This window comes from Oncorhynchus nerka, linkage group LG24, assembly GCF_034236695.1.
Source record: "Oncorhynchus nerka isolate Pitt River linkage group LG24, Oner_Uvic_2.0, whole genome shotgun sequence".
Lineage (NCBI taxonomy): Eukaryota > Metazoa > Chordata > Actinopteri > Salmoniformes > Salmonidae > Oncorhynchus > Oncorhynchus nerka.
The window spans coordinates 77,138,959-77,166,925 of record NC_088419.1 but is presented as its reverse complement, the minus strand read 5'-3'; the positions used below and the strand labels follow the sequence as shown (position 1 = coordinate 77,166,925).

Below are 27,967 nucleotides of genomic sequence, written 5' to 3'. Positions count from 1 at the left end.
CTGCCTAAATGACTACCGACCCGTAGCAATCACGTCATGAAGTGCTTTGAAAGGCTGGTCATAGCTCAAATCAACACCATCATCCCAGAAACTCTAGACCCCACTCCAATTTGCATACCGCCCAAACAGATCCACATATGACGCAATCTCTATTACACTCCACACTGCCATTTCACACATGGACAAAAGGAACACCTATGTGAGAATGCTATTCATTGACGACAGCTCAGCGTTCAACACCATAGTGCCCTCAAAGCTCATCAATAAGCTAAGGACCCTGGGACTAAACACCTCCCTCTGCAACTGGATCCTGGACTTCCTGATGGGGCGCCCCAAGGTGGAAGGGTAGTTAACAACACATCCGCCACACTGATCCTCAACACGGTGGCCCCTCCGGGGTGCGTGCTCAGTCCCCTCCTGTTCTCCCTGTTCACTCATGACTGCATGGCCAGGCACGACTCCAACACCATCATTAAGTTTGCTGATGACACAACAGTGGTAGGCCTGATCACCGACAACGACAAGACAGCCTATAGGGAGGAGGTCAGAGACTTGGCCATGTGGTGCCAGGACAACAACCTCTCCCTCAACATGATCAAGACAAAGGAGAGGACTGTGGACTACAGGAAAAAGAGGACCGAGCACGCCCCCATTTTCATCGACAGAGCTGTAGTGGAGCAGGTTGAGAGCTTCAAGTTCCTAGGTGTCCACATCACCAACAAACTAACATGGTCCAAGCACACCAAGACAGTCACGAAGAGGGCACGACAAAACCTATTCCCCCTCGGGAGACTGAAAAGATTTGGCATTGGTCCTCAGTTCCTCAAAAGGTTTTACAGCTGCACCATCGAGAGCATCCTGACGGGTACCGGAGCGCCAAGTCTAGGTCCAAGAGGCTTCTTAACAGCATTCTACCCCCAAGTACCTCTGAACATCTAATCAAATGGCATCCCAGACTATTTGCATTGCCCCCCCCCCCCCCTGTCTTTTACACCACTGCTACTCTCTGTTGTTATCATCTATGCATAGTCACTTTAATAACTCTACCTACATGTACATATTACCTCAAATAACCGGCGCCCCCGCACATTGACTCTGTACTGGTACCCCCCCTGTATATAGTCTTGCTATTGTTATTTTACCTTTGCTCTTTAATTACTTGTTACTTTTATTTCTTATTCTTATTCGTATTTTTTTAATAAATAAACTGCATTGTTGGTTAAGGGCTCGTAAGTAAGCATTTCACTGTTGAATTCGGCGCATGTGACTAATAAACTTTGATTTGATTTGAAAATATATATATACAGAAAGCCCTTTAATTGCGGAAAAAAGTAAATAAAATCAATGATATGAGTACATAGCGGCGTAGCAGGAACTTCACAATACCATGACCCAAGAGGTTGTGAGTTCAAATCCCAGGTGAGGACATATTGAATAATAGTTGCTGTATAAATGAACATACACAATGTAATCAAATATGTCAACAATATCTTAAATCCATTGTGTTTGACCTTGCCCACAGACAAAGAGCTATCAGTGGTTCACCTATCAGGGCCTTTATTGTCTTGGCAATAGTACCTCAGCTCATTTCTCTAAACTGTATGTGTCTGCCACTGTCCTTTACATCCCAAATGTAACATCTCTTTCTTTCTCAATTCATCTTTTGGTTGGTCACTCTACCTATGGCTCTCTCTCCTTCATCTCTTTCTTTTTACCTCTCAGCTCAGCCTGGTCTCATAGTTCAAGTAAATCCAGGACACTCAAATTAGTATGATATTTTACGTATGGTATGGTTACATAAGACAAAATGTTACTTAAGGCAAAAACATAAGTAGGTTTGCGTGTTTTTATATTGAACCTTTACTTAACTAGGCAAGTCGGCTAAGAACAAATTTTTACTTACAATGATGGCCTACCCCGGCCAAACCTAATGTGGACGAAGCTGGGCTAATTGTGCGCTGCCCTATGGGACTCCCAATCACAATTCGTAACATATCATATGTTTAGCAAATTCGTAACATATTGTATGAATTGGATGATGGACATCCTCAAATTAATTCATACTTAACATATCATACTAATTGGAGAGTCTTTACTTTTACGATGTTACGTCTACCCCTGAGTACAGGTTGCTCAGCTCCTCTCTATAGCTTTCTGCAACTGTCTTTGCCCTCTGCAACCCAAGTTGGATACGTTGTTTTACTTAGTTACTCACTGTGGGAATAATCCGAACTTTCACTTAGACTAAATTAACATTAGATTGAAGTAGACTGAATGAAAATCGGCTTAAGTAGAAGTGAGGAATCACCCATTTTTTTGTTGGTCACTCTACCTACCACTGTCTCCTTCTTCCTCCCTCTCCCTCATTCATTTCGCAGTAAGCTAAATCTGTCCAGTTATGTAGACCCTGCGACAAGGAGAGAACCCTTTGTCACATTAGACACAGGCTTCAGAGGGAACTCTCTTCCTCTTACACACATTAGCACAAGGTGGGAAAACTCTCACCCAGAGGACGAACAAATAATACTATATAATATTACTATGGTCATTTACCCAAGAAAATGTACAAAGCTGTCGACATTGATATATCCAGAAATATGTGGACCATATAGGAATCAAACGCACACAATTCTGGTGTTGCCAACATCGTGCTCTTACCCAATGAACCATTAGTACCTCAATTATACAGCAACACTGAAACTTACAGCCCTCTGCTACATTTAGTACCTCTCGTTTTCTTAATCATGTCACTGTGTATTTGAAAAGCTGTTCTACACTACACTCCTGTCAAACTGGTTGGATCTATGCAATGATGTTGAATCAACATGGAAAACTGATTGGATTTCCAAAAAGTACTTTTTTCATCAAACTTTTAACCTAAATGCAATTACATTTTTTGTTGATTTCATGTTGAATTCAGGTTAGTTGAAAACTAGTTGCAAATGAAAACTAGATGTTGAACTGACGTCTATGCCACCAAATAGGCTACCACAGTTGTGTGGCAATATAACAATCTTGATCTACGTCAAAGCTCATCTGATCTTCTCAATCATGTCCTTCTGTGTGCGAAAAGCTTGTGACAAGCGTTAGTTGTTCCATGGGGGGGTCCCACATTTTGGCATCAGTTCAAATTGACCCTCTTTCTGGCCCAGAACAGAGAGACTGATGAGACAGACATGATTCTGCAGCTTTTGCTGATGTGACAGTATTGCATTCCAACGGCACTTCATGTCTGCTTCATTTTGATTGATTGATTAGTTTATTTCAGTGTATACAAAAGGTGTATGAATATACAGTAGCAATGTGTCAGGTTTAAAACTGGGAGCATGTAAACAGTGTGCAGCAACTTCAGTGAAGGGTATTCTGACAACTCCATTTGACGTCCATCAATGATTTACTTGAGTTGTTCACGCTTACTACCTCTGAATTGGACCCAATGTTTCTGTCATAGTTATGAGACTCACCACATCAGTAGCAGAACACAATCATTCAACCAAAACTTCCTATTGCATCATTAAAGCAGACCCTTTCTTTCCAGATCTCAGTAAGAGAAACCTGTCTGTAACTAAATGCAACCACTGCCACCCTCAGATCACATGGACATAGCTCATATGAGAGATGGCCGGGTCTTCTTTCCAAGGCCTGTGACATGATCAATCAAATATTATGGCCCTCTGCCCAGCACGTTGTCTCGCCTGACAGTTGGGGTGTAGTTGTTTTCTCTAGCCATTATGGCCTAGGATCACAGAAATTGATCCTGCAAGCCAGAGATCTCACACTCAATGTAAACTAAGGACAGTGGTGTAATGTACTTAAGCAAAAATACTTGAAAGTAATACTAAAGTCGTTTTTGGGGGGTATTTGTACTTTACTTTACTATTTATATTTTTGACAACTTTTACTTCACCATATTCCAAAAGAAAATTATGAACTTTTTACTTTATTCATTTTCCCTGACACCCAAAAGTACTCATTACATTACATTCCTGCTTAGCAGGACAGGAAAATTGTCTAATTCACACACTTATCAAGAGAACATCCCTGGTCATCCCAACTGCCTCTGATCTGGCGGACACACTAAACACATGCTTGGTTTGTAAGTGATGTCTGAGTGTCGGAGCTCCTGACCATCCATTAAAAAAATAACAAGTGAATGATGGTGTCTTGTTTGCTTAAAAAAAGGAATTTAAAATTCTACTTTTCCTTTTACTTTTGATACTTAAGTATATTTTATCAATTGCATTTCCTTTTGAACTTAAGTATATTTAAAACCAAATACTTTTAGACTTTTACTCAAATAGTATTTTACTGGGTGACTTTCACTTTTACTTGAGTCATTTTTTATTTAAGGCATCTTTATTTTTACTCAAGTATGAAAACTGGACACTTTTTCCACCACTGACTAAGGGCCAGTTTAAGCCTAGTCCTGGACTTAAAAGCATTCTCAATGGAGAATCTACAGGCTTATTTTATCTATAGGCTAATTCTGTGTCCAGGACACCGGTTCTAAGTCTTTATACTATAGATTAACATGTCTGTTAGGGTGATAATGTGCCAACATATTTCAAGACTTTACTTCAGTCTACAGGCCTACCAGTACTCTCACGTTCTCTCTCTCCTCTACCATGTTTCCATTATGACAGGATGATGAAAAACAACAAAACATCCTACGTGTAGAATTTGCTCCACTAACGAAAACGTCCTACTCTGATAGGTCAAACAGAACCTCACCTCCACAAGAAGATTCAACCAGCCACACCTGCACACCTGCACACCTGAGCGTGCACTAAGCCCTGCAATCATACCCTTTTTACACTATCGTACTGGCCCGAACCATACAGTACTGACTCTTTTCACGTGGTCTTTTCCAGCATGGTGTTTAAGCAACTATGGTGGATACATAAACCAGATAGCACAGTACATTTTGGCTCAGCTCAGTAGTATGAATGAACCAATAAAGACAGAGAACAGGTCTATCTGTACCTGCATGTCTGGAAAGGGTGTGTCCCTGTCCCTCTCCCTCTTCCTCTTGTAGGTGAATAAATTCCAGATCCGTCTCCATAGGAACGAGGCCACCAGACACACACTCCCTACTATCCAAATATCCTTATCCTTCAGAAAGTTCTCCATGGTAACTACTGATGGTTCTAGATCTCAGAGTCCCTACTCTTCCTTCTGCACCTATTCCACGTCTGAGCTCAGAGCTGGATTATTTCCATCTGCCTCTCTCTTGTCGACAGCAGCGATGGGTCTCGGGGTGATCGGCGGCAGGTTGGGGTTGTTGACATGGGCATGACAGTGGGCGCTAGGTGTTTATGGAACAACAAGGCCTCTCTTTCTGTCTCTCTCTGACCAATCTGATCTGATCGCTCAGTCACTCAGACACCCCTCCCACTCCTCTCAGTCACTCAAACACTCCTCCCACTCCTCTCAGTCACTCAGACACTCCTCTCAGTTACTCAGACACTCCTCTCACTCCTCTCAGTCACTCAGACATTCCTCCTACTCTTCTCAGTCACTCAGACACTCCTCCTACTCCGCTCAGTCTCTCAGACACACCTCCCACTCCTCTCAGTCACTCAGACACTCCTCCCACTCCTCTCAGTCACTCAGAAACTCCTCTCACTCCTCTCAGTCACTCAGACACTCTTCCCACTCCTCTCAGTCACAACAAGTACATCTCTGCCCAGTCGAGCTGTCCTACACCCCCCACCTGCTCCTCGGCCCTGTTCCCTCGACCCCCGACCCCTCCACCACCCCCCAGCCAAAGGGGAGAGTACATGCTGTCTCAGAGACGACGAGAGGGGGACAGGTGTGTGTGTGTGTGTGTGTGTGTGTGTGTGTGTGTGTGTGTGTGTGTGTGTGTGTGTGTGTGTGTGTGTGTGAGAGAGAGAGAGAGAGAGAGAGAGAGAGAGAGAGAGAGAGAGAGAGAGAGAGAGAGAGAGAGAGAGAGAGAGAGAGAGAGAGAGAGAGAGTGAAATGAAGCGGAGGAGTATGTGTGTGTGCGTGTGTGTGCGTGGGACAGGTGGTGTTAGGTTCAGGGTGTTGGTAGGCTAGCGTTGTCTGGCTGGTGTGTCAGCAGAACACCAGAGACCATGTGGCATCCCAAAGTGTGAAGTGCACCACGTCATGGACCACGTCGTGTACTATGTAGGGAATAGGGTGCCATTTGGGATGCAGACCATGCCTGGTATCCTTTAACTTCGGTGTTAAGTATGTCTGTTGCTGTGGAGCTGCTTGCTCCTCCGCTTCATTTCACTCTCTCTCTCTCTCTCTCTCTCTCTCTCTCTCTTTCTCTCTCTCTCTCTCTCTCTCTCTCTCTCTCTCTCTCTCTCTCTCACTTGTTCTCTCTCGTTCTCTCTCTCTCTCTCTCTCTCTCTCTGTGTGTCTGCAGGTGCATAATGTGTTTGTGTGCAAGTACCATATGGCTCTCAATGCCAAGGATAGTGGATGGATTCCTGCTAGGCCACCCTTAGGAAAATGTATGCACACATGAATGGATAAAATCAGTGGTGGAAAAGTACCCAATTGTCATACTTGAGTAAAAGTAAAAATACCTTAATAGAAAATGACTCAAGTAAAAGTGAAAGTCACCCAGTAAAAGACTACCTGAGTAAAAGTATGAAAGTATTTGGTTTTAAATATATTTACAGTGCATTGGGAAAGTATTCAGACCCCTTGGACTTTTCTCAATTTTGTTACGTTACAGCCTTATTCTAAAATCGATTCAATAGTTTTGTTCCCTCATCAATCCAAACAAAATATCCCATAATGACAATGCAAAAACAAGTTTTTAGAAATGTTTGCAAAAACAGTATTATGGGTGTCATAAGACTAGAGAATCTTGTTTCTCATGGTCTGCAAGTCTTTAGGTGCCTTTTGGCAAACTCCAAGTGGGCTGTCATGTGCCTTTTACTGAGGAGTGGCTTCCGACTGGAGTGCTGCAGAGATGGTTGTCCTCCTGGAAGCTTCTCCCTTCTCTCTCTTTAGCTCTGTCAGAGTGACCATCGGGTTCTTGGTCACCTCCCTGACCAAGGCCTTTCTCCTTTGGGCGGCCAGCTCTAGGAAGAGTCTTGGTAGTTCCGCACTTCTTCCATTTAAGAAAGATGGAGGCCACTGTGTTCTCGGGGACCTTCAATGCTGCAGATATTTTTCAGTACCCATCCCCACATCTGTACCTTGACACAATCCTGTCTCCGCGCTCTATGGACAATTCCTTCAACCTCATGACTTGGTTTTTGCTCTGACATGCACTGTCAACTGTGGGACCTTATGTAGACAGGTGTGTACCTTTCCAAATCAATTATATTTACCACAGATGGATTCGAATAAAGTTGTATAAACATCTCAAGGATGATCAATGAAAACATGATGCTCCTGAGCTCAATTTCGAGTGTCATAGCAAAGTGTCTGAATACTTGTGTAAATAAGGTATTTTTTAAATAAAATTGTAAAAATGTCTAAAAACCTGTTTTTGCTTTGTCATTATGGGGTATTGGGTGTAGATTGATGAGTAAAAAAAGATTTAATACATTTTAGAATAAGGCTGTAATGTAGTAAAATGTGAAAAAAGTCAAGGGGTCTGAATACTTTCCGAATGCACTGTAAGTATCAAAAGTAAATGCAATTGCAAAAATATACTTAAGTATCAAATGTAAAAGTAATATCTTTAATTTCAAATGACTTCTATTTGGCAGTCCAAATGCCACCTATGCACTCTGTGAACTATATCCCAGCAGTGGTCTCCTGGACCTTTAACAGGCAGCAGCAGGTGGGAGAGCAGAGAACAGGGGTGCATCCCAAATAGCACCATATTACTGATATAGAACACTATTCCCTATGGGTTCTGGTCAAAATGAAAGCAATAAATAGGGAACATGGTGCAATTTGGGACGAAAGCAGGGGTTAGAGAGCAGGACTTGTCAGAAATACATTTGAAAGGAACCTGACCTCAGTAAGGAACAGAAGAGAAGTTGCCTTGTAAATGCAGCTACTGGACAGTGTCTGTTGTGTCAAAAGACATCCTTCTCTTAGATAAACAAGACAGAAAACGAGCAAGAGAGAGATGATTGCTGGAGCAAGGTGCTGTTTAGAATCACTGATCTACAAATCAGTGTGCATTGTAAATACCTATATGTGAATACAATTTGTGAATCTGTGCAGTGCCTTGATGCCCTGGAACATGCTGAGAGAGAGAATGTAGATGCAGTTAGATTCAAATAGCCAGGGATCTTGAGTTACACATGCAGCAGAGTCTGATTGGAACATTTCCTTGGGCTCTCATTGGCTGTAGCTTGGGCAACAGTGGTACATATAGAAAGGGAAAGCAGACCACATTTCATTTGATGTTCAGCCTGAAGAAGAGAATGCACTTCTGCTGTGATGCACAAACACACTCCGAATCCACCCTGGTTCACAAAATACAATCAATCATAGCAGCTATTTTTGAAGGAGGTTGTACTTGAAATTATCATAATATGATCGTGATTGTTTTTCTACTTTAGTTGTAGGCACTGACAGCAATACACCGCTGGGACAAGACCACCTCGTATTGGATATCTGACCTCTAAAAGTCCACACACTCATGGGAAAAAAACAAAAAAAATCCACACAGATACAGTATAGCCGAAATACACTCATGGCATGTTCAATAGCAGCACATTACTGTGGCTTTCTGTTGAACTACTGTGAAATATACCAACACAACACATCTTACTCAGTCCCTAGACACCACCTTGTGGTGGTTCTTATTCAAATGCTGTCTTCAGTGCTATCATCTCAGCACAATCACGTCCACTGTAGCGTGTGAGATAGTCTCTGAATGCAGAATCACAGAGCCTTAGCCTCCTCTTGTGTTAGAAGTGAAGTGTTACACCAGTCAGTGCAGGCCAACAGGTGTGGGGGGCAGAATAGGTCCTGCCTGGACTAAAGGATCTGCTTATTTAAGGCAACTGGTGATACAAACAGAGGGCAGTAAGTAAAGCACCTGTGCCTTTACTATAACCACAGGCTATAACCACAGGCTATACCCACAGGCTATAACCACAGGCTATAACCACAGGCTATAACCACAGGCTATATCCACAGGCTATAACCACAGGCTATACCCACAGGCTATACCCACAGGCTATACCCACAGGCTATAACCACAGGCTATACCCACAGGCTATACTATATATTTGTCATATGCACACAGGGCTCTAAATAAAAATTAAAATAATTGATAGCACTGGTGCTCCGAATTTTTAAAAGTTAGGGGCACTACATGAAATAATACAGCCTATATTGGGCCAATATAAATTATAGGTACTTTGAAGCACATGTTGTGCCCTAGAAAATAATATGTAACACTGTAAATACCTGTCATTGAAATTACAAAGTAATTTGTGGAATATTAGGTTTCTACATTGTGTAAATGCTCTATTTTCTGATTGAGATGCATTACATTGAACATTGTACACTATCTCTTTAAAAACGTCAGGTTTGTGATGACTACTTGTAGATGTCACTCATTCATTTGCCATTATCTTTTTTGATGTAACCTTTATTTTATCAGAGTCATAGTCATTGATCTCCTGAAGAAGAAGCTATCCCTTTCCCTTTTATTTCTGCACCCCCAAATGTTTGAATATACTGGTAAAGTTAACACGTCGTTAGCTAGCTAGCCGATGGGGCAACGTGACTGAACAACATGGTTTATGAAATAAAATGCGGTCCTGGTCAGAACTTTTGGCCTGGTTGGGCTAGAAGTAAGCCGTTTTCACTGTAGTAATTGTGCAGCCATAATGCTAACGAATCTGTACCCCCTTGTTTATCTAGGGCACTTGGAAACAACGGCACAGTGAAGCCTCATCATTACAAACAATATTATCTGGGAGACACAGTACTCCCAAAATAAAACTCCTGGTTGCACAGCAAAATATTTCATTGCAAATGGTCGCACTTTAGAGCCCTGTATGCACAGGATACACAAGGTACACAGTACAATTAAAATCTTAATTAGGTTCACACTTGACAATGATGGTGTAAAGAGAGGGGTAATGGTCCTACCTGTTGATGGTCTCCTTTCTTCTCCACTTGCTTGAGGATGAGGGGCAATAGCTGAGGGCAGGGGCTACCCTAAATGTGAGAGGAAGAGAGGTACAAGTGAGAGGATGAAGAGGGTAAACGGTGAGGATTGGGGGTAGCTTGAAAGGTGAGATAATGAGGGGTTAAGTTAAGGGGGTTATGTTTATGTTATGAATGAGGGTTGAGGGGCAAAGATGATACATTTAGGGGGTAAGAGAATGAGGGGTATGGGTGCAGGTTTTGGGTGCAGACTCTACTGTTGGAGGGGGTGTAGGCGAGGATCGGTGGTGATAGCCCTACATGTTCGGTTAAAGGTGAGGATGGGGTTGATGACCCTACTTGTCAAGGGTTAAGGTATGAATGAGTGTACAGATAAGAGATAAGAGGATTGAGGGGAACAAATAGGTGAGTATTTGGGGTGCTGGTCCAACCTGTTGTCGTTCTCCCTCCTGCTCCACGTGTTTGAGCTCCCAGAAGCTCCTCATGGTCTCCACCTTCTCCAGGTGTCTAAAGAACGGCAATTGGGTCTGATGGACTTTGCCATTCTGCTTTCTGCTTCCTGGGGCTGACTCACTGCTACGGCCTTCACAGCATGGGGAAGGCTTCTTGTCTGACCTACAACCACAACGTACAAACAAACAAAATTAGATCAGTTTGGAATAGAATGGAAGAATATTGTATTGCCCATGAGAAGAAATATGTCTCTCCCATATCTCCCATGTGTGTACCGATAGGACACATGGGCTGTGAGTAGCTCCGTTTGTACTGACAAAACTGGTTATAGGTAGAAACCAGAAAACAAAGATGAAATTAAGCCTCTAAAATAAAATAAAATCAACATTTCCCCAAGCAAATGGGAGAGAGTGAGTGGTCAGTTATGTACAACAGTGAACCAACAGTTGGTAAAGCGGCGTGGCGACACAAATCCAACAAGCCATGGCTTCCCCCAGAGGAAAAGACAAGGAGCAACTTGGAGACCCAAACGAGAGTAATGAACAGCTAAAGGATGTCCAGGAAAACAAAGCTAAAATGATCTCAATGCCCACCTCACCAAAACTAACTGCTACAATCTGTTGTTAAAGAAGTACATTCGCTATCGTGTCAGACATGCACAAACAAGGCTTGTGCATGAACGAACAAGACAACAAAATGAGCATTTTGTAAACAAAGTTGTAAACTTTAGAAGATGAATTGGACCAGCAAGAAAACTGAATGAGACAAAACAACATGAGAATATTGTCCTCACTGGAAGATGAGGAAAAATGAGATCTTTCCAGCTACATGGTCAAACTGATATCAGAAGAACTTGACGTGGGTATATCACCAGAGGATCTGGAACGATGCCATAGAATCGTCATGAAACAGAAGAATGCTAAATACCCACGCATGGTAATCTTCAAAGTGCGGAACTATCAGATCAAAGTCAACATTATGAAGGCACAGGGGGGAAAGGAGATCCAATTCCAAGGCCAGTCCTTTTATTTCATACAGGACCTGTCTGCTAGGTTGAGAAGAGTGGTGGTCGGTGCTGTCATGATGGCTACAAAAACATTACATGAGATTATCGGCAGATGTGATTTTCCTGCAAGAGCTGCACTTCAAAAAATGTAAAAAGTAAGATTTGGAGAGTCATATGCTGCCACCTACTGTAGTAACAGCAGAGGTTTAGTCATCCTGATCAATTAAAATACACCCTTTCCCCTTATATCCCAGCACAGGGACCAAGAAGGATGTTTTCTCATTTTGCAAATACACATTGATTTCATTGTATATCCCCCCAGAGACAAACCTGCTTTTATTTTAGATGGAACTTAAGCTATATTAGATCAAACCCAGACAGAAAGTATTATTTTAGTCGGTGACCTAAATCAAGCATTCAGCAAGTTAGACAGACAGCAATTAAAAAGGGAAAATCAAGGAGTCTCCAAAAAGGCTGAAAATGTTCATCTCTACAAATATTTTCCAGGACAGCTGGAGATTATTATTCCCAACTACAAAAGACTAAAGGGCCTCCCGGGTGGCGCAGTGGTCTAAGGCGATGCATCGCAGTGCTAGCTGTTCCACCAGCGACTCTGGGTTCGAGCCCAGGCTCTGTCGCAGCCAGCCGTGACCAGGAGGCCCATGGGGCGGCGCACAATTGGGTTAGGGAGGGCTTGGCCGGTAGGGGTATATTTGTCTCATTGCGCACTAGTGCCTGGCCTATGGCAGGCCAGGCACAGTGCACGCTGTCCAGGTTGCTAGGTGTAACGGTGTTTCCTCCGACCCAAACTTAAGAGGTATCAGTATTGGTAAACATGAATATAAACAAAACGTACTTGCCGACAATCTTCTGATATACCTGACTAAAATAACAAAGTCAATGCACCCCTTGGAAAAAACATTATGAATTGAATAGTCTAAAATCTCAAGGGTATAAAATGAACACGGAAAAAAACTGAAGAAAAAATAAGTAATTTATAATCTACCAAAAAAAAATTCGCCTAAAATGACATACGTACATCTAACTGCTCAGGCCCTGAATCAAGGATATTCATATTCTAGTTCAAGAAATTTTGACCTGAAAGCTTTTGGACATCAGAGCAATGTTGTGGGAAAAATATACTCATAAGATAGGTAAGATCCTTCTGGGCATGCTATAAAGTCCAAAAGTTATGGTCAGTTAGAAAGCTGGCTGTCAGAAGTTTTACAATGTAAGTTTACTTTTATCCATCTTTCTATTCAAGACATGGTATATTGAGGTGTGGTGAGATACACAATGGGTTGGACAATTCTCTTTTTGTCACGTATACGGAAGAAGCTCTTACTTAAATAATGGAAGTCAAATGAAACTCCAACATTAAGAGAATGGAAGAATCAAATGCTTTATTTACATAATGGAAAAAAAATCTATGGACAGAAACAACATAACACAATTTGAAGTCATGTGGGGCATTAGAAACAACAAGCATTACAAACACCATTGGGTGTAACGATGTGCACTGAGAGTCAGGAAGCAAGTTCAGGGAGGGAGTGTTTTAGTAAATGAACACAACATAATACAAAATAAGAAACACGGACAACGCACAGACATGAAACTGAAACAAAAACAATAACACCTGGGGAAGGAACCAAAGGGAGTGACATATATAGGGAAGGAACCAAAGGGAGTGACATATATAGGGAAGGAACCAAAGGGAGTGACATATATAGGGAAGGAACCAAAGGGAGTGACATATATAGGGAAGAAACCAAAGGGAGTGACATATATAGGGAAGGAACCAAAGAGAGTGACATATATAGGGAAGGAACCAAAGGGAGTGACATATATAGGGAAGGAACCAAAGGGAGTGACATATATAGAGAAGGAACCAAAGGGAGTGAAATATATAGGGAAGGAACCAAAGGGAGTGACATATATAGGGAAGGAACCAAAGGGAGTGACATATATAGGGAAGGAACCAAAGGGAGTGACATATATAGGGAAGGAACCAAAGAGAGTGACATATATAGGGAAGGAACCAAAGGGAGTGACATATATAGGGAAGGAACCAAAGGGAGTGACATATAGGGGAAGGAACCAAAGGGAGTGACATATATAGGGAAGGAACCAAAGGGAGTGACATATATAGGGAAGGAACCAAAGGGAGTGACATATATAGGGAAGGAACCAAAGGGAGTGACATATATAGGGAAGGAACCAAAGGGAGTGACATATATAGGGAAGGAACCAAAGGGAGTGACATATATAGGGAAGGAACCAAAGGGAGTGACATATATAGGGAAGGAACCAAAGGGAGTGACATATATAGGGAAGGAACCAAAGGGAGTGAAATATATAGGGAAGGAACCAAAGGGAGTGACATATATAGGGAAGGAACCAAAGGGAGTGACATATATAGGGAAGAAACCAAAGGGAGTGACATATATAGGGAAGGAACCAAAGAGAGTGACATATATAGGGAAGGAACCAAAGGGAGTGACATATATAGGGAAGGAACCAAAGGGAGTGACATATATAGAGAAGGAACCAAAGGGAGTGACATATATAGAGAAGAAACCAAAGGGAGTGACATATATAGGGAAGGAACCAAAGGGAGTGACATATATAGGGAAGGAACCAAAGGGAGTGACATATATAGGGAAGGAACCAAAGGGAGTGACATATATAGGGAAGGAACCAAAGGGAGTGACATATATAGGGAAGGAACCAAAGGGAGTGACATATATAGGGAAGGAACCAAAGGGAGTGACATATATAGGGAATGAACCAAAGGGAGTGACATATATAGGGAAGGAACCAAAGGGAGTGACATATATATAGGGAAGGAACCAAAGGGAGTGACATATATAGGGAAGGAACCAAAGGGAGTGACATATATAGGGAAGGAACCAAAGGGAGTGACATATATAGGGAAGGAACCAAAGCGAGTTACATATATAGGGAAGGAACCAAAGGGAGTGACATATATAGGGAAGGAACCAAAGGGAGTGACATATATAGGGAAGGAACCAAAGGGAGTGACATATATAGGGAAGGAACCAAAGAGAGCGAAATATATAGGGAAGGAACCAAAGGGAGTGACATATATAGGGAAGGAACCAAAGGGAGTGACATATATAGGGAATGAACCAAAGGGAGTGACATATATAGGGAATGAACCAAAGGGAGTGACATATATAGGGAAGGAACCAAAGGGAGTGACATATATAGGGAAGGAACCAAAGGGAGTGACATATATAGGGAAGGAACCAACGGGAGTGACATATATAGGGAAGGAACCAAAGGGAGTGACATATATAGGGAAGGGACCAAAGGGAGTGACATATATAGGGAAGGAACCAAAGGGAGTGACATATATAGGGAAGGAACCAAAGGGAGTGACATATATAGGGAAGGAACCAAAGGGAGTGACATATATAGGGAAGGAACCAAAGGGAGTGACATATATAGGGAAGAAACCAAAGGGAGTGACATATATAGGGAAGGAACCAAAGAGAGTGACATATATAGGGAAGGAACCAAAGGGAGTGACATATATAGGGAAGGAACCAAAGGGAGTGACATATATAGAGAAGGAACCAAAGGGAGTGACATATATAGAGAAGAAACCAAAGGGAGTGACATATATAGGGAAGGAACCAAAGGGAGTGACATATATAGGGAAGGAACCAAAGGGAGTGACATATATAGGGAAGGAACCAAAGGGAGTGACATATATAGGGAAGGAACCAAAGGGAGTGACATATATAGGGAAGGAACCAAAGGAGTGACAATAGGGGAAGGAACCAAAGGGAGTGACATATATAGGGAAGGAACCAAAGGGAGTGACATATATAGGGAATGAACCAAAGGGGAGTGACATATATAGGGAAGGAACGAAAGGGAGTGACATATATAGGGAAGGAACCAAAGGGAGGGAAGGAACCAAAGGGAGTGACATATATAGGGAAGAAACCAAAGGGAGTGACATATAGGGAAGGAACCAAAGAGAGTGACATATATAGGGAAGGAACCAAAGGAGTGACATATATAGAGAAGGAACCAAAGGGAGTGACATATATAGGGAAGGAACCAAAGGGAGTGACATATATAGGGAAGGAACCAAAGGGAGTGACATATATAGGGAAGGAACCAAAGGAGTGACATATATAGGGAAGGAACCAAAGGGAGTGACATATATAGGGAAGGAACCAAAGAGAGTTACATATATAGGGAAGGAACCAAAGGGAGTGACATATATAGGGAAGGAACCAAAGGGAGTGACATATATAGGGAAGGAACCAAAGGGAGTGACATATATAGGGAAGGAACCAAAGAGAGTGAAATATATAGGGAAGGAACCAAAGGGAGTGACATATATAGGGAAGGAACCAAAGGGAGTGACATATATAGGGAATGAACCAAAGGGAGTGACATATATAGGGAAGGAACCAAAGGGAGTGACATATATGGAAGGAACCAAAGGGAGTGACATATATAGGGAAGGAACCAAAGGGAGTGACATATATAGGGAAGGAACCAAAGGGAGTGACATATATAGGGAAGGAACCAAAGGGAGTGACATATATAGGGAAGGAACCAACGGGAGTGACATATAGGGAAGGAACCAAAGGGAGTGACATATATAGGGAAGGAACCAAAGGGAGTGACATATATAGGAAGGAACCAAAGGGGAGTGACATATATAGGGAAGGAACCAAAGGGAGTGACATATATAGGGAAGGAACCAAAGGGAGTGACATATATAGGGAAGGAACCAAAGGAGTGACATATATAGGGAACCAAAGGAGTGAACCAAAGGGAGTGACATATATAGAAGAAACCAAAGGAGTGACATAGGGAAGGAACCAAAGGGAGTGACATATATAGGGAAGGAACCAAAGGGAGTGACATATATAGGGAAGGAACCAAAGGGAGTGACATATAGGGAAGGAACCAAAGGGAGTGACATATATAGGGAAGGAACCAAAGGGAGTGACATATATAGGGAAGGAACCAAAGGGAGTGACATATATAGGGAAGGAACCAAAGGGAGTGACATATATAGGGAAGGAACCAAAGGGAGTGACATATATAGGGAAGGAACCAAAGGGAGTGACATATATAGGGAAGGAACCAAAGGGAGTGACATATATAGGGAAGGAACCAAAGGGAGTGACATATATAGGAAGGAACCAAAGGGAGTGACATATATAGGGAAGGAACCAAAGGGAGTGACATATATAGGGAAGGAACCAAAGGAACATATATAGAGAAGGAACCAAAGGGAGTGACATATATAGGGAAGGAACCAAAGGGAGTGACATATATAGGGAAGGAACCAAAGGGAGTGACATATATAGGGAAGGAACCAAAGGGAGTGACATATATAGGGAAGGAACCAAAGGGAGTGACATATATAGGGAAGGAACCAAAGGGAGTGACATATATAGGGAAGGAACCAAAGGAACATAAAAGGAACCAAAGGAGTGACATATATAGGGAAGGAACCAAAGGAGTGACATATATAGGGAAGGAACCAAAGGAGTGACATATATAGGGAAGGAACCAAAGGGAACATATATAGGGAAGGAACAAAGGGAGTGACATATATAGGGAAGGAACCAAAGGAACATATATAGGGAAGGAACCAAAGGGAGTGACATATATAGGGAAGGAACCAAAGGGAGTGACATATATAAGGGAAGGAACCAAAGGGAGGAACAAAGATATATAGGAAGGAACCAAAGGGAGAATATATAGGAACCAAAGGACATATATAGGGAAGGAACCAAAGGGAGTGACATATATATATAGGGAAGGAACCAAAGGGAGTGACATATATAGGGAAGGAACCAAAGGGAGTGACATATATAGGGAAGGAACCAAAGGGAGTGACATATATAGGGAAGGAACCAAAGGGAGTGACATATATAGGGAACCAAAGGAACATATATAGGGAAGGAACAAAGGGAGTGACATATATAGGGAAGGAACCAAAGGGAGTGACATATAGGGAAGGAACCAAAGGGAGTGACATATATAGGGAAGGAACCAAAGAGAGTGAAATATATAGGAAGGAACCAAAGGGAGTGACATATATAGGGAAGGAACCAAAGGGAGTGACATATATAGGGAATGAACCAAAGGAGTGACATATATAGGGAAGGAACCAAAGGGAGTGACATATATAGGGAAGGAACCAAAGGAGTGACATATATAGGGAATGAACCAAAGGGAGTGACATATATAGGGAAGGAACCAAAGGAGTGACATATATAGGAATGAACCAAAGGGGAGTGACATATATAGGAAGGAACCAAAGGGACATATATAGGGAAGGAACCAAAGGGAGTGACATATATAGGGAAGGAACCAAAGGGAACATATATAGAATGAACCAAAGGGAGTGACATATATAGGGAAGGAACCAAAGGGAGTGACATATATAGGGAAGGAACCAAAGGGAGTGACATATATAGGGAAGGAACCAAAGGGAGTGACATATATAGGAAGGAACCAAAGGGAGTGACATATATAGGTAATGAACCAAAGGGTGAATATATAGGGAACCAAAGGGAGTGACATATATAGGGAATGAACCAAAGGGAGTGACATATATAGGGAAGGAACCAAAGGGAGTGACATATAGGGAAGGAACCAAAGGGAGTGACATATATAGGGAAGGAACCAAAGGGAGTGACATATATAGGGAAGGAACCAAAGGGAGTTACATATATAGGGAATGAACCAAAGAGAGTGACATATATAGGGATGGAACCAAAGGGAGTGACATATATAGGGAATGAACCAAAGAGAGTGACATATATAGGGAAGGAACCAAAGGGAGTGACATATATAGGGAATGAACCAAAGAGAGTGACATATATAGGGAAGGAACCAAAGGGAGTGACATATATAGGGAAGGAACCAAAGGGAGTGACATATATAGGGAATGAACCAAAGAGAGTGACATATATAGGGAAGGAACCAAAGGGAGTGACATATATAGGGAAGGAACCAAAGGGAGTGACATATATAGGGAAGGAACCAAAGGGAGTGACATATATAGGGAAGGAACCAAAGGGAGTGACATATATAGGGAAGGAACCAAAGGGAATGAACCAAAGGGAGTGACATATATAGGGAAGGAACCAAAGGGAGTGACATATATAGGGAAGGAACCAAAGGGAGTGACATATATAGGGAAGGTAATCAGGGAAGTGATGGAGTCCAGGTGAGTCTGATGTGCGCATAACGATGGTGACAGGTGTGCACCATAATGAGCAGCCTGGTGACCTAGAGGCCGGAGAGGGAGCACACGTGACAGTGTGGATACAGTGGGAACATGTGGGTCTGAGCAAGTGTGACATCATTCATGTTTGTGGAAATGTGTATAAATGTTAAGTTGTCTATTATTTTTTGTCTATGTATGTTTTTTTATTGTAAAGAATTCTAATAATAATGTAAAATAATATATTACAAAACAAATAATATAAATTACACATCTACAGGTCCTAATACAGTATCATTCAATCATCAGATTCATGCTCCATTGAAGCTGTCTATATCTGCGAATGATGGCAGTGCTTTGAAATACTGGTAGCTGTAAAGATCTTACTCTCAATCTCTCTCGCTAATCTCGCTAATCCGCCATTCCAATGGGACGGTTTTACAATCTAACTCTGTTGAGTGATGGTACAAAGCAGGCATCTATACTGATAGCCCATGCGGCGACAGCAGGCTTAGCTTTTTACCTGCTGATCCCCAAGGACAGCTAGTGACTGCTGATATATTTATCTGCATAGTGGCAATGAGGTCCCCAAGCCTAACAATTACAGAGGTCATCGCAACAAGTGTATAATATGACATGATGACAACTCCTTTTGGGTGTTCCAAACAACAATTAGTGATCCTTAAATGATTTTAAGCAACTATATGAGTGTGAAATTTGACACTTCTGTATATCGCCAGATCAGCAAGTGGTCAACAGGCTCAGGTTAGTATTGTGCCGACCCAAACCACATTATACTGCTGTGGATATTATGTTTTCACACTGTCCTTTCCAGCATATTTCTGGCAAATTTGATGGATTCGTAAGTAAACCAGGGCTTGGCTCGGCTCAGCTCATTAGTGTGAAACGGGTTTTACAGACGTCGGCAAGGGCAAGTGGTCTGCAAACTCAGGTTAGTCCCGCAGACTGCTGCCTTCCTCCCATCACACTCCCCTCAAGGTCCTCTTTCAAACTCAGGTTAGTCCCGCAGACTGCTGCCTTCCTCCCATCACACTCCCCTCAAGGTCCTCTTTCAAACTCAGGTTAGTCCCGCAGACTGCTGCCTTCCTCCCATCACACTCCCCTCAAGGTCCTCTTTCAAACTCAGGTTAGTCCCGCAGACTGCTGCCTTCCTCCCATCACACTCCCCTCAAGGTTCTCTTTCAAACTCAGGTTAGTCCCGCAGACTGCTGCCTTCCTCCCATCACACTCCCCTCAAGGTCCTCTTTCAAACTCAGGTTAGTCCCGCAGACTGCTGCCTTCCTCCCATCACACTCCCCTCAAGGTCCTCTTTCAAACTCAGGTTAGTCCCGCAGACTGCTGCCTTCCTCCCATCACACTCCCCTCAAGGTCCTCTTTCAAATTCAGGTTAGTCCCGCAGACTGCTGCCTTCCTCCCATCACACTCCCCTCAAGGTCCTCTTTCAAACTCAGGTTAGTCCCGCAGACTGCTGCCTTCCTCCCATCACACTCCCCTTAAGGTCCTCTTTCAAACTCAGGTTAGTCCCGCAGACTGCTGCCTTCCTCCCATCACACTCCCCTCAAGGTCCTCTTTCAAACTCAGGTTAGTCCCGCAGACTGCTGCCTTCCTCCCATCACACTCCCCTCAAGGTCCTCTTTCTTCTTCCTCAGAATCAAAGGGACTATTTATCAGTGTTGTATTTCACCCTCAGTCAGCAGTGTTGAAACCACACAGCCTGTCAGGCAGAAACACACCTGTTCTTCCTCTCTATTTCTGTCCTGTGCCACACACAGTTTATTTTACAACATTCAAAGCAACTTCTATGTCTACATTACAGAACACAAATATTAAAACACAAAAGCCTTAAGAGACTTAACCAAATCATGTTAGAAACATTGGACAATGGTTAGTGGGAACAGTTTTCCACCAAAGATGAGCACAACTCTCCCGTTGACAGACATGAGGATTCAACGCAAAAGTCTCAGCTTTGAATCATTTAGGAGATGTTTAGCCTGATGGAGATAAGTCCCTATCTCTTAGTATCACCTCTTTGTCTCTATAGACGGGTTGCCTGACAACATCACGAAAATGATGTGCGTGCATCGCAGAGTGTTGTGTTGTTATGATTCTGAATGATCAGATAGTTAGCAACAAGAAGCTGCCATGTGGGGAATCATAGGTGGCTTGTTTCAGCTAGTTTATCTTGTTCTTGAAACCATGTCTTGTTTTGAGGTGTTTTGACTGATGTCACGTCTATGCTAATATGGCTAAAATACATTAACTGGCTAACCAACTGTAACAATGTATTTCAGAGACAACAAGTGCTAATTGTGTAAATGTATTTATGCTTTCAATAAACATTTGGAGACTGTGTCTTTTGCCCCAAAGTTGTGCACCATCGGTGTTGTTGCTAAACAACCAACCTGTCTTTCGTGAATATGTGGGAGTGTTACCAGAATAGGACACCAGAATGGGTTACTAGAAGAGGTTACCAGAATAGGACACCAGAATAGGACACCAGAATGGGTTACTAGAAGAGGTTACTAGAATGAGTTACCAGAATACGACACCAGAATGGGTTACTAGAAGAGGTTACCAGAATGAGTTACTAGAATGGGTTACTAGAAGAGGTTACCAGAATGAGTTACCAGAATAGGACACCAGAATGGGTTACTAGAAGAGGTTACCAGAATGAGTTACCAGAATAGGTTCCCAGAATGGGTTACTAGAAGTGGTTACCAGAATGAGTTACCAGAATAGGACACCAGAATGGGTTACTAGAAGAGGTTACCAGAATGAGTTACTAGAATGGGTTACTAGAAGAGGTTACCAGATTGAGTTACCAGAATAGGACACCAGAATGGGTTACGAGAAGAGGTTACCAGAATGGGTTGCTAGAATAGGACACCAGAATGGGTTACGAGAAGAGGTTACCAGAATGAGTTACCAGAATAGGACACCAGAATGGGTTACTAGAAGAGGTTACCAGAATGAGTTACCAGAATAGGACACCAGAATGGGTTACTAGAAGAGGTTACCAGAATGAGTTACCAGAATAGGACACCAGAATGGGTTACTAGAATAGGTTACCAGAATGGGTTACTAGAATAGGTTACCAGAATGAGTTACCAGAATAGGACACCAGAATGGGTTACTAGAAGAGGTTACCAGAATGAGTTACCAGAATAGGTTCCCAGAATGGGTTACTAGAAGAGGTTACCAGAATGAGTTACCAGAATAGGTTACCAGAATGGGTTACTAGAATAGGTTACCAGAATGAGTTACTAGAATAGGTTACCAGAATGAGTTACCAGAATAGGACACCAGAATGGGTTACTAGAAGAGGTTACCAGAATGAGTTACCAGAATAGGACACCAGAATGGGTTACTAGAAGAGGTTACCAGAATGAGTTACCAGAATAGGACACCAGAATGGGTTACTAGAAGAGGTTACCAGAATGAGTTACCAGAATAGGTTCCCAGAATGGGTTATTAGAAGAGGTTACCAGAATGAGTTACCAGAATAGGTTACCAGGATGGGTTACTAGAATAGGTTACCAGAATGAGTTACTAGAATAGGTTACCAGAATAGGACACCAGAATGGGTTACTAGAAGAGGTTACCAGAATAGGACACCAGAATGGGTTACTAGAATAGGTTACCAGAATGAGTTACCAGAATAGGACACCAGAATGGGTTACTAGAAGAGATTACCAGAATGAGTTACCAGAATAGGACACCAGAATGGGTTACTAGAAGAGGTTACCAGAATGAGTTACCAGAATAGGTTCCCAGAATGGGTTACTAGAAGAGGTTACCAGAATGAGTTACCAGAATAGGACACCAGAATGGGTTACTAGAAGAGGTTACAGAATGAGTTACCAGAATAGGACACCAGAATGGGTTACTAGAATAGGTTACCAGAATGAGTTACCAGAATAGGACACCAGAATGGGTTACTAGAAGAGGTTACCAGAATGAGTTACCAGAATAGGACACCAGAATGGGTTACTTGAAGAGGTTACCAGAATGAGTTACCAGAATAGGACACCAGAATGGGTTACTAGAAGAGGTTACCAGAATGAGTTACCAGAATAGGTTCCCAGAATGGGTTACTAGAAGAGGTTACCAGAATGAGTTACCAGAATAGGTTCCCAGAATGGGTTACTAGAATAGGTTACCAGAATGAGTTACTAGAATAGGTTACCAGAATGAGTTACCAGAATAGGACACCAGAATGGGTTACCAGAATAGGACACCAGAATGAGTTACCAGAATAGGACACCAGAATGGGTTACTAGAATAGGTTACCAGAATGGCTTACTAGAATAGGTTACCAGAATGGGTTACTGGAATAGGTTACCAGAATGGGTTACTAGAAGAGGTTACCAGAATGAGTTACCAGAATAGGTTCCCAGAATGGGTTACTAGAAGAGGTTACCAGAATGAGTTACCAGAATAGGTTACCAGAATGAGTTACCAGAATAGGTTACCAGAATGGGTTACTAGAATGGGTTACCAGAATGAGTTACTAGAATGGGTTACTAGAAGAGGTTACCAGATTGAGTTACCAGAATAGGACACCAGAATGGGTTACGAGAAGAGGTTACCAGAATGGGTTAATAGAATAGGACACCAGAATGGGTTACGAGAAGAGGTTACCAGAATGAGTTACCAGAATAGGACACCAGAATGGGTTACTAGAAGAGGTTACCAGAATGAGTTACCAGAATAGGACACCAGAATGGGTTACTAGAAGAGGTTACCAGAATGAGTTACCAGAATAGGACACCAGAATGGGTTACTAGAATAGGTTACCAGAATGAGTTACCAGAATAGGACACCAGAATGGGTTACTAGAAGAGGTTACCAGAATGAGTTACCAGAATAGGTTCCCAGAATGGGTTACTAGAAGAGGTTACCAGAATGAGTTACCAGAATAGGTTCCCAGAATGGGTTACTAGAATAGGTTACCAGAATGAGTTACTAGAATAGGTTACCAGAATGAGTTACCAGAATAGGACACCAGAATGGGTTACCAGAATAGGACACCAGAATGAGTTACCAGAATAGGACACCAGAATGGGTTACTAGAATAGGTTACCAGAATGGCTTACTAGAATAGGTTACCAGAATGGGTTACTGGAATAGGTTACCAGAATGGGTTACTAGAAGAGGTTACCAGAATGAGTTACCAGAATAGGTTCCCAGAATGGGTTACTAGAAGAGGTTACCAGAATGAGTTACCAGAATAGGTTACCAGAATGAGTTACCAGAATAGGTTACCAGAATGGGTTACTAGAATGGGTTACCAGAATGAGTTACTAGAATGGGTTACTAGAAGAGGTTACCAGATTGAGTTACCAGAATAGGACACCAGAATGGGTTACGAGAAGAGGTTACCAGAATGGGTTAATAGAATAGGACACCAGAATGGGTTACGAGAAGAGGTTACCAGAATGAGTTACCAGAATAGGACACCAGAATGGGTTACTAGAAGAGGTTACCAGAATGAGTTACCAGAATAGGACACCAGAATGGGTTACTAGAAGAGGTTACCAGAATGAGTTACCAGAATAGGACACCAGAATGGGTTACTAGAATAGGTTACCAGAATGAGTTACCAGAATAGGACACCAGAATGGGTTACTAGAAGAGGTTACCAGAATGAGTTACCAGAATAGGTTCCCAGAATGGGTTACTAGAAGAGGTTACCAGAATGAGTTACCAGAATAGGTTACCAGAATGGGTTACTAGAATAGGTTACCAGAATGAGTTACCAGAATAGGACACCAGAATGGGTTAATAGAAGAAGTTACCAGAATGAGTTACCAGAATAGGACACCAGAATGGGTTACTAGAAGAGGTTACCAGAATGAGTTACCAGAATAGGACACCAGAATGGGTTACTAGAAGAGGTTACCAGTTTGAGTTACCAGAATAGGACACCAGAATGGGTTACTAGAAGAGGTTACCAGAATGAGTTACCAGAATAGGACACCAGAATGGGTTACTAGAAGAGGTTACCAGAATGAGTTACCAGAATAGGTTCCCAGAATGGGTTATTAGAAGAGGTTACCAGAATGAGTTACCAGAATAGGACACCAGAATGGGTTACTAGAATAGGTTACCAGAATAGGACACCAGAATAGGACACCAGAATGGGTTACTAGAAGAGGTTACTAGAATGAGTTACCAGAATACGACACCAGAATGGGTTACTAGAAGAGGTTACCAGAATGAGTTACTAGAATGGGTTACTAGAAGAGGTTACCAGAATGAGTTACCAGAATAGGACACCAGAATGGGTTACTAGAAGAGGTTACCAGAATGAGTTACCAGAATAGGACACCAGAATGGGTTACTAGAAGTGGTTACCAGAATGAGTTACCAGAATAGGACACCAGAATGGGTTACTAGAAGAGGTTACCAGAATGAGTTACTAGAATGGGTTACTAGAAGAGGTTACCAGATTGAGTTACCAGAATAGGACACCAGAATGGGTTACGAGAAGAGGTTACCAGAATGGGTTGCTAGAATAGGACACCAGAATGGGTTACGAGAAGAGGTTACCAGAATGAGTTACCAGAATAGGACACCAGAATGGGTTACTAGAAGAGGTTACCAGAATGAGTTACCAGAATAGGACACCAGAATGGGTTACTAGAAGAGGTTACCAGAATGAGTTACCAGAATAGGACACCAGAATGGGTTACTAGAATAGGTTACCAGAATGGGTTACTAGAATAGGTTACCAGAATGAGTTACCAGAATAGGACACCAGAATGGGTTACTAGAAGAGGTTACCAGAATGAGTTACCAGAATAGGTTCCCAGAATGGGTTACTAGAAGAGGTTACCAGAATGAGTTACCAGAATAGGTTACCAGAATGGGTTACTAGAATAGGTTACCAGAATGAGTTACTAGAATAGGTTACCAGAATGAGTTACCAGAATAGGACACCAGAATGGGTTACTAGAAGAGGTTACCAGAATGAGTTACCAGAATAGGTTCCCAGAATGGGTTACTAGAAGAGGTTACCAGAATGAGTTACCAGAATAGGTTCCCAGAATGGGTTACTAGAATAGGTTACCAGAATGAGTTACTAGAATAGGTTACCAGAATGAGTTACCAGAATAGGACACCAGAATGGGTTACCAGAATAGGACACCAGAATGAGTTACCAGAATAGGACACCAGAATGGGTTACTAGAATAGGTTACCAGAATGGCTTACTAGAATAGGTTACCAGAATGGGTTACTGGAATAGGTTACCAGAATGGGTTACTAGAAGAGGTTACCAGAATGAGTTACCAGAATAGGTTCCCAGAATGGGTTACTAGAAGAGGTTACCAGAATGAGTTACCAGAATAGGTTACCAGAATGAGTTACCAGAATAGGTTACCAGAATGGGTTACTAGAATGGGTTACCAGAATGAGTTACTAGAATGGGTTACTAGAAGAGGTTACCAGATTGAGTTACCAGAATAGGACACCAGAATGGGTTACGAGAAGAGGTTACCAGAATGGGTTACTAGAATAGGACACCAGAATGGGTTACGAGAAGAGGTTACCAGAATGAGTTACCAGAATAGGACACCAGAATGGGTTACTAGAAGAGGTTACCAGAATGAGTTACCAGAATAGGACACCAGAATGGGTTACTAGAAGAGGTTACCAGAATGAGTTACCAGAATAGGACACCAGAATGGGTTACTAGAATAGGTTACCAGAATGAGTTACCAGAATAGGACACCAGAATGGGTTACTAGAAGAGGTTACCAGAATGAGTTACCAGAATAGGTTACCAGAATGGGTTACTAGAATAGGTTACCAGAATGAGTTACCAGAATAGGACACCAGAATGGGTTAATAGAAGAAGTTACCAGAATGAGTTACCAGAATAGGACACCAGAATGGGTTACTAGAAGAGGTTACCAGAATGAGTTACCAGAATAGGACACCAGAATGGGTTACTAGAAGAGGTTACCAGTTTGAGTTACCAGAATAGGACACCAGAATGGGTTACTAGAAGAGGTTACCAGAATGAGTTACCAGAATAGGACACCAGAATGGGTTACTAGAAGAGGTTACCAGAATGAGTTACCAGAATAGGTTCCCAGAATGGGTTATTAGAAGAGGTTACCAGAATGAGTTACCAGAATAGGACACCAGAATGGGTTACTAGAATAGGTTACCAGAATAGGACACCAGAATAGGACACCAGAATGGGTTACTAGAAGAGGTTACTAGAATGAGTTACCAGAATACGACACCAGAATGGGTTACTAGAAGAGGTTACCAGAATGAGTTACTAGAATGGGTTACTAGAAGAGGTTACCAGAATGAGTTACCAGAATAGGACACCAGAATGGGTTACTAGAAGAGGTTACCAGAATGAGTTACCAGAATAGGACACCAGAATGGGTTACTAGAAGTGGTTACCAGAATGAGTTACCAGAATAGGACACCAGAATGGGTTACTAGAAGAGGTTACCAGAATGAGTTACTAGAATGGGTTACTAGAAGAGGTTACCAGATTGAGTTACCAGAATAGGACACCAGAATGGGTTACGAGAAGAGGTTACCAGAATGGGTTGCTAGAATAGGACACCAGAATGGGTTACGAGAAGAGGTTACCAGAATGAGTTACCAGAATAGGACACCAGAATGGGTTACTAGAAGAGGTTACCAGAATGAGTTACCAGAATAGGACACCAGAATGGGTTACTAGAAGAGGTTACCAGAATGAGTTACCAGAATAGGACACCAGAATGGGTTACTAGAATAGGTTACCAGAATGGGTTACTAGAATAGGTTACCAGAATGAGTTACCAGAATAGGACACCAGAATGGGTTACTAGAAGAGGTTACCAGAATGAGTTACCAGAATAGTTTCCCAGAATGGGTTACTAGAAGAGGTTACCAGAATGAGTTACCAGAATAGGTTACCAGAATGGGTTACTAGAATAGGTTACCAGAATGAGTTACTAGAATAGGTTACCAGAATGAGTTACCAGAATAGGACACCAGAATGGGTTACTAGAAGAGGTTACCAGAATGAGTTACCAGAATAGGACACCAGAATGGGTTACTAGAAGAGGTTACCAGAATGAGTTACCAGAATAGGACACCAGAATGGGTTACTAGAAGAGGTTACCAGAATGAGTTACCAGAATAGGACACCAGAATGGGTTACTAGAAGA

The 27,967-nt window shown here is 42.3% G+C and overlaps 1 protein-coding gene across 2 annotated transcripts in view; it reads right to left on the bottom strand.

Annotated features, from left to right (window-relative positions):
- Positions 1–27,967, bottom strand: part of mylk4b (myosin light chain kinase family, member 4b) — a 75,696-nt gene that overhangs the window by 31,272 nt on the left and 16,457 nt on the right. Inside the window, exons 2-3 of one of the 2 annotated variants that reach the window (XM_029633149.2) lie at positions 10,500–10,683; positions 10,051–10,119 (exon numbers count right to left, since the gene is read on the bottom strand). In XM_029633149.2, coding sequence (XP_029489009.2) covers positions 10,051–10,119; positions 10,500–10,683 — 253 coding nt within the window. Of the gene's footprint in view, positions 1–4,983; positions 5,648–10,050; positions 10,120–10,499; positions 10,684–27,967 lie in introns of those variants that run through there. The other variant, XM_029633150.2, reaches the window with a different exon arrangement.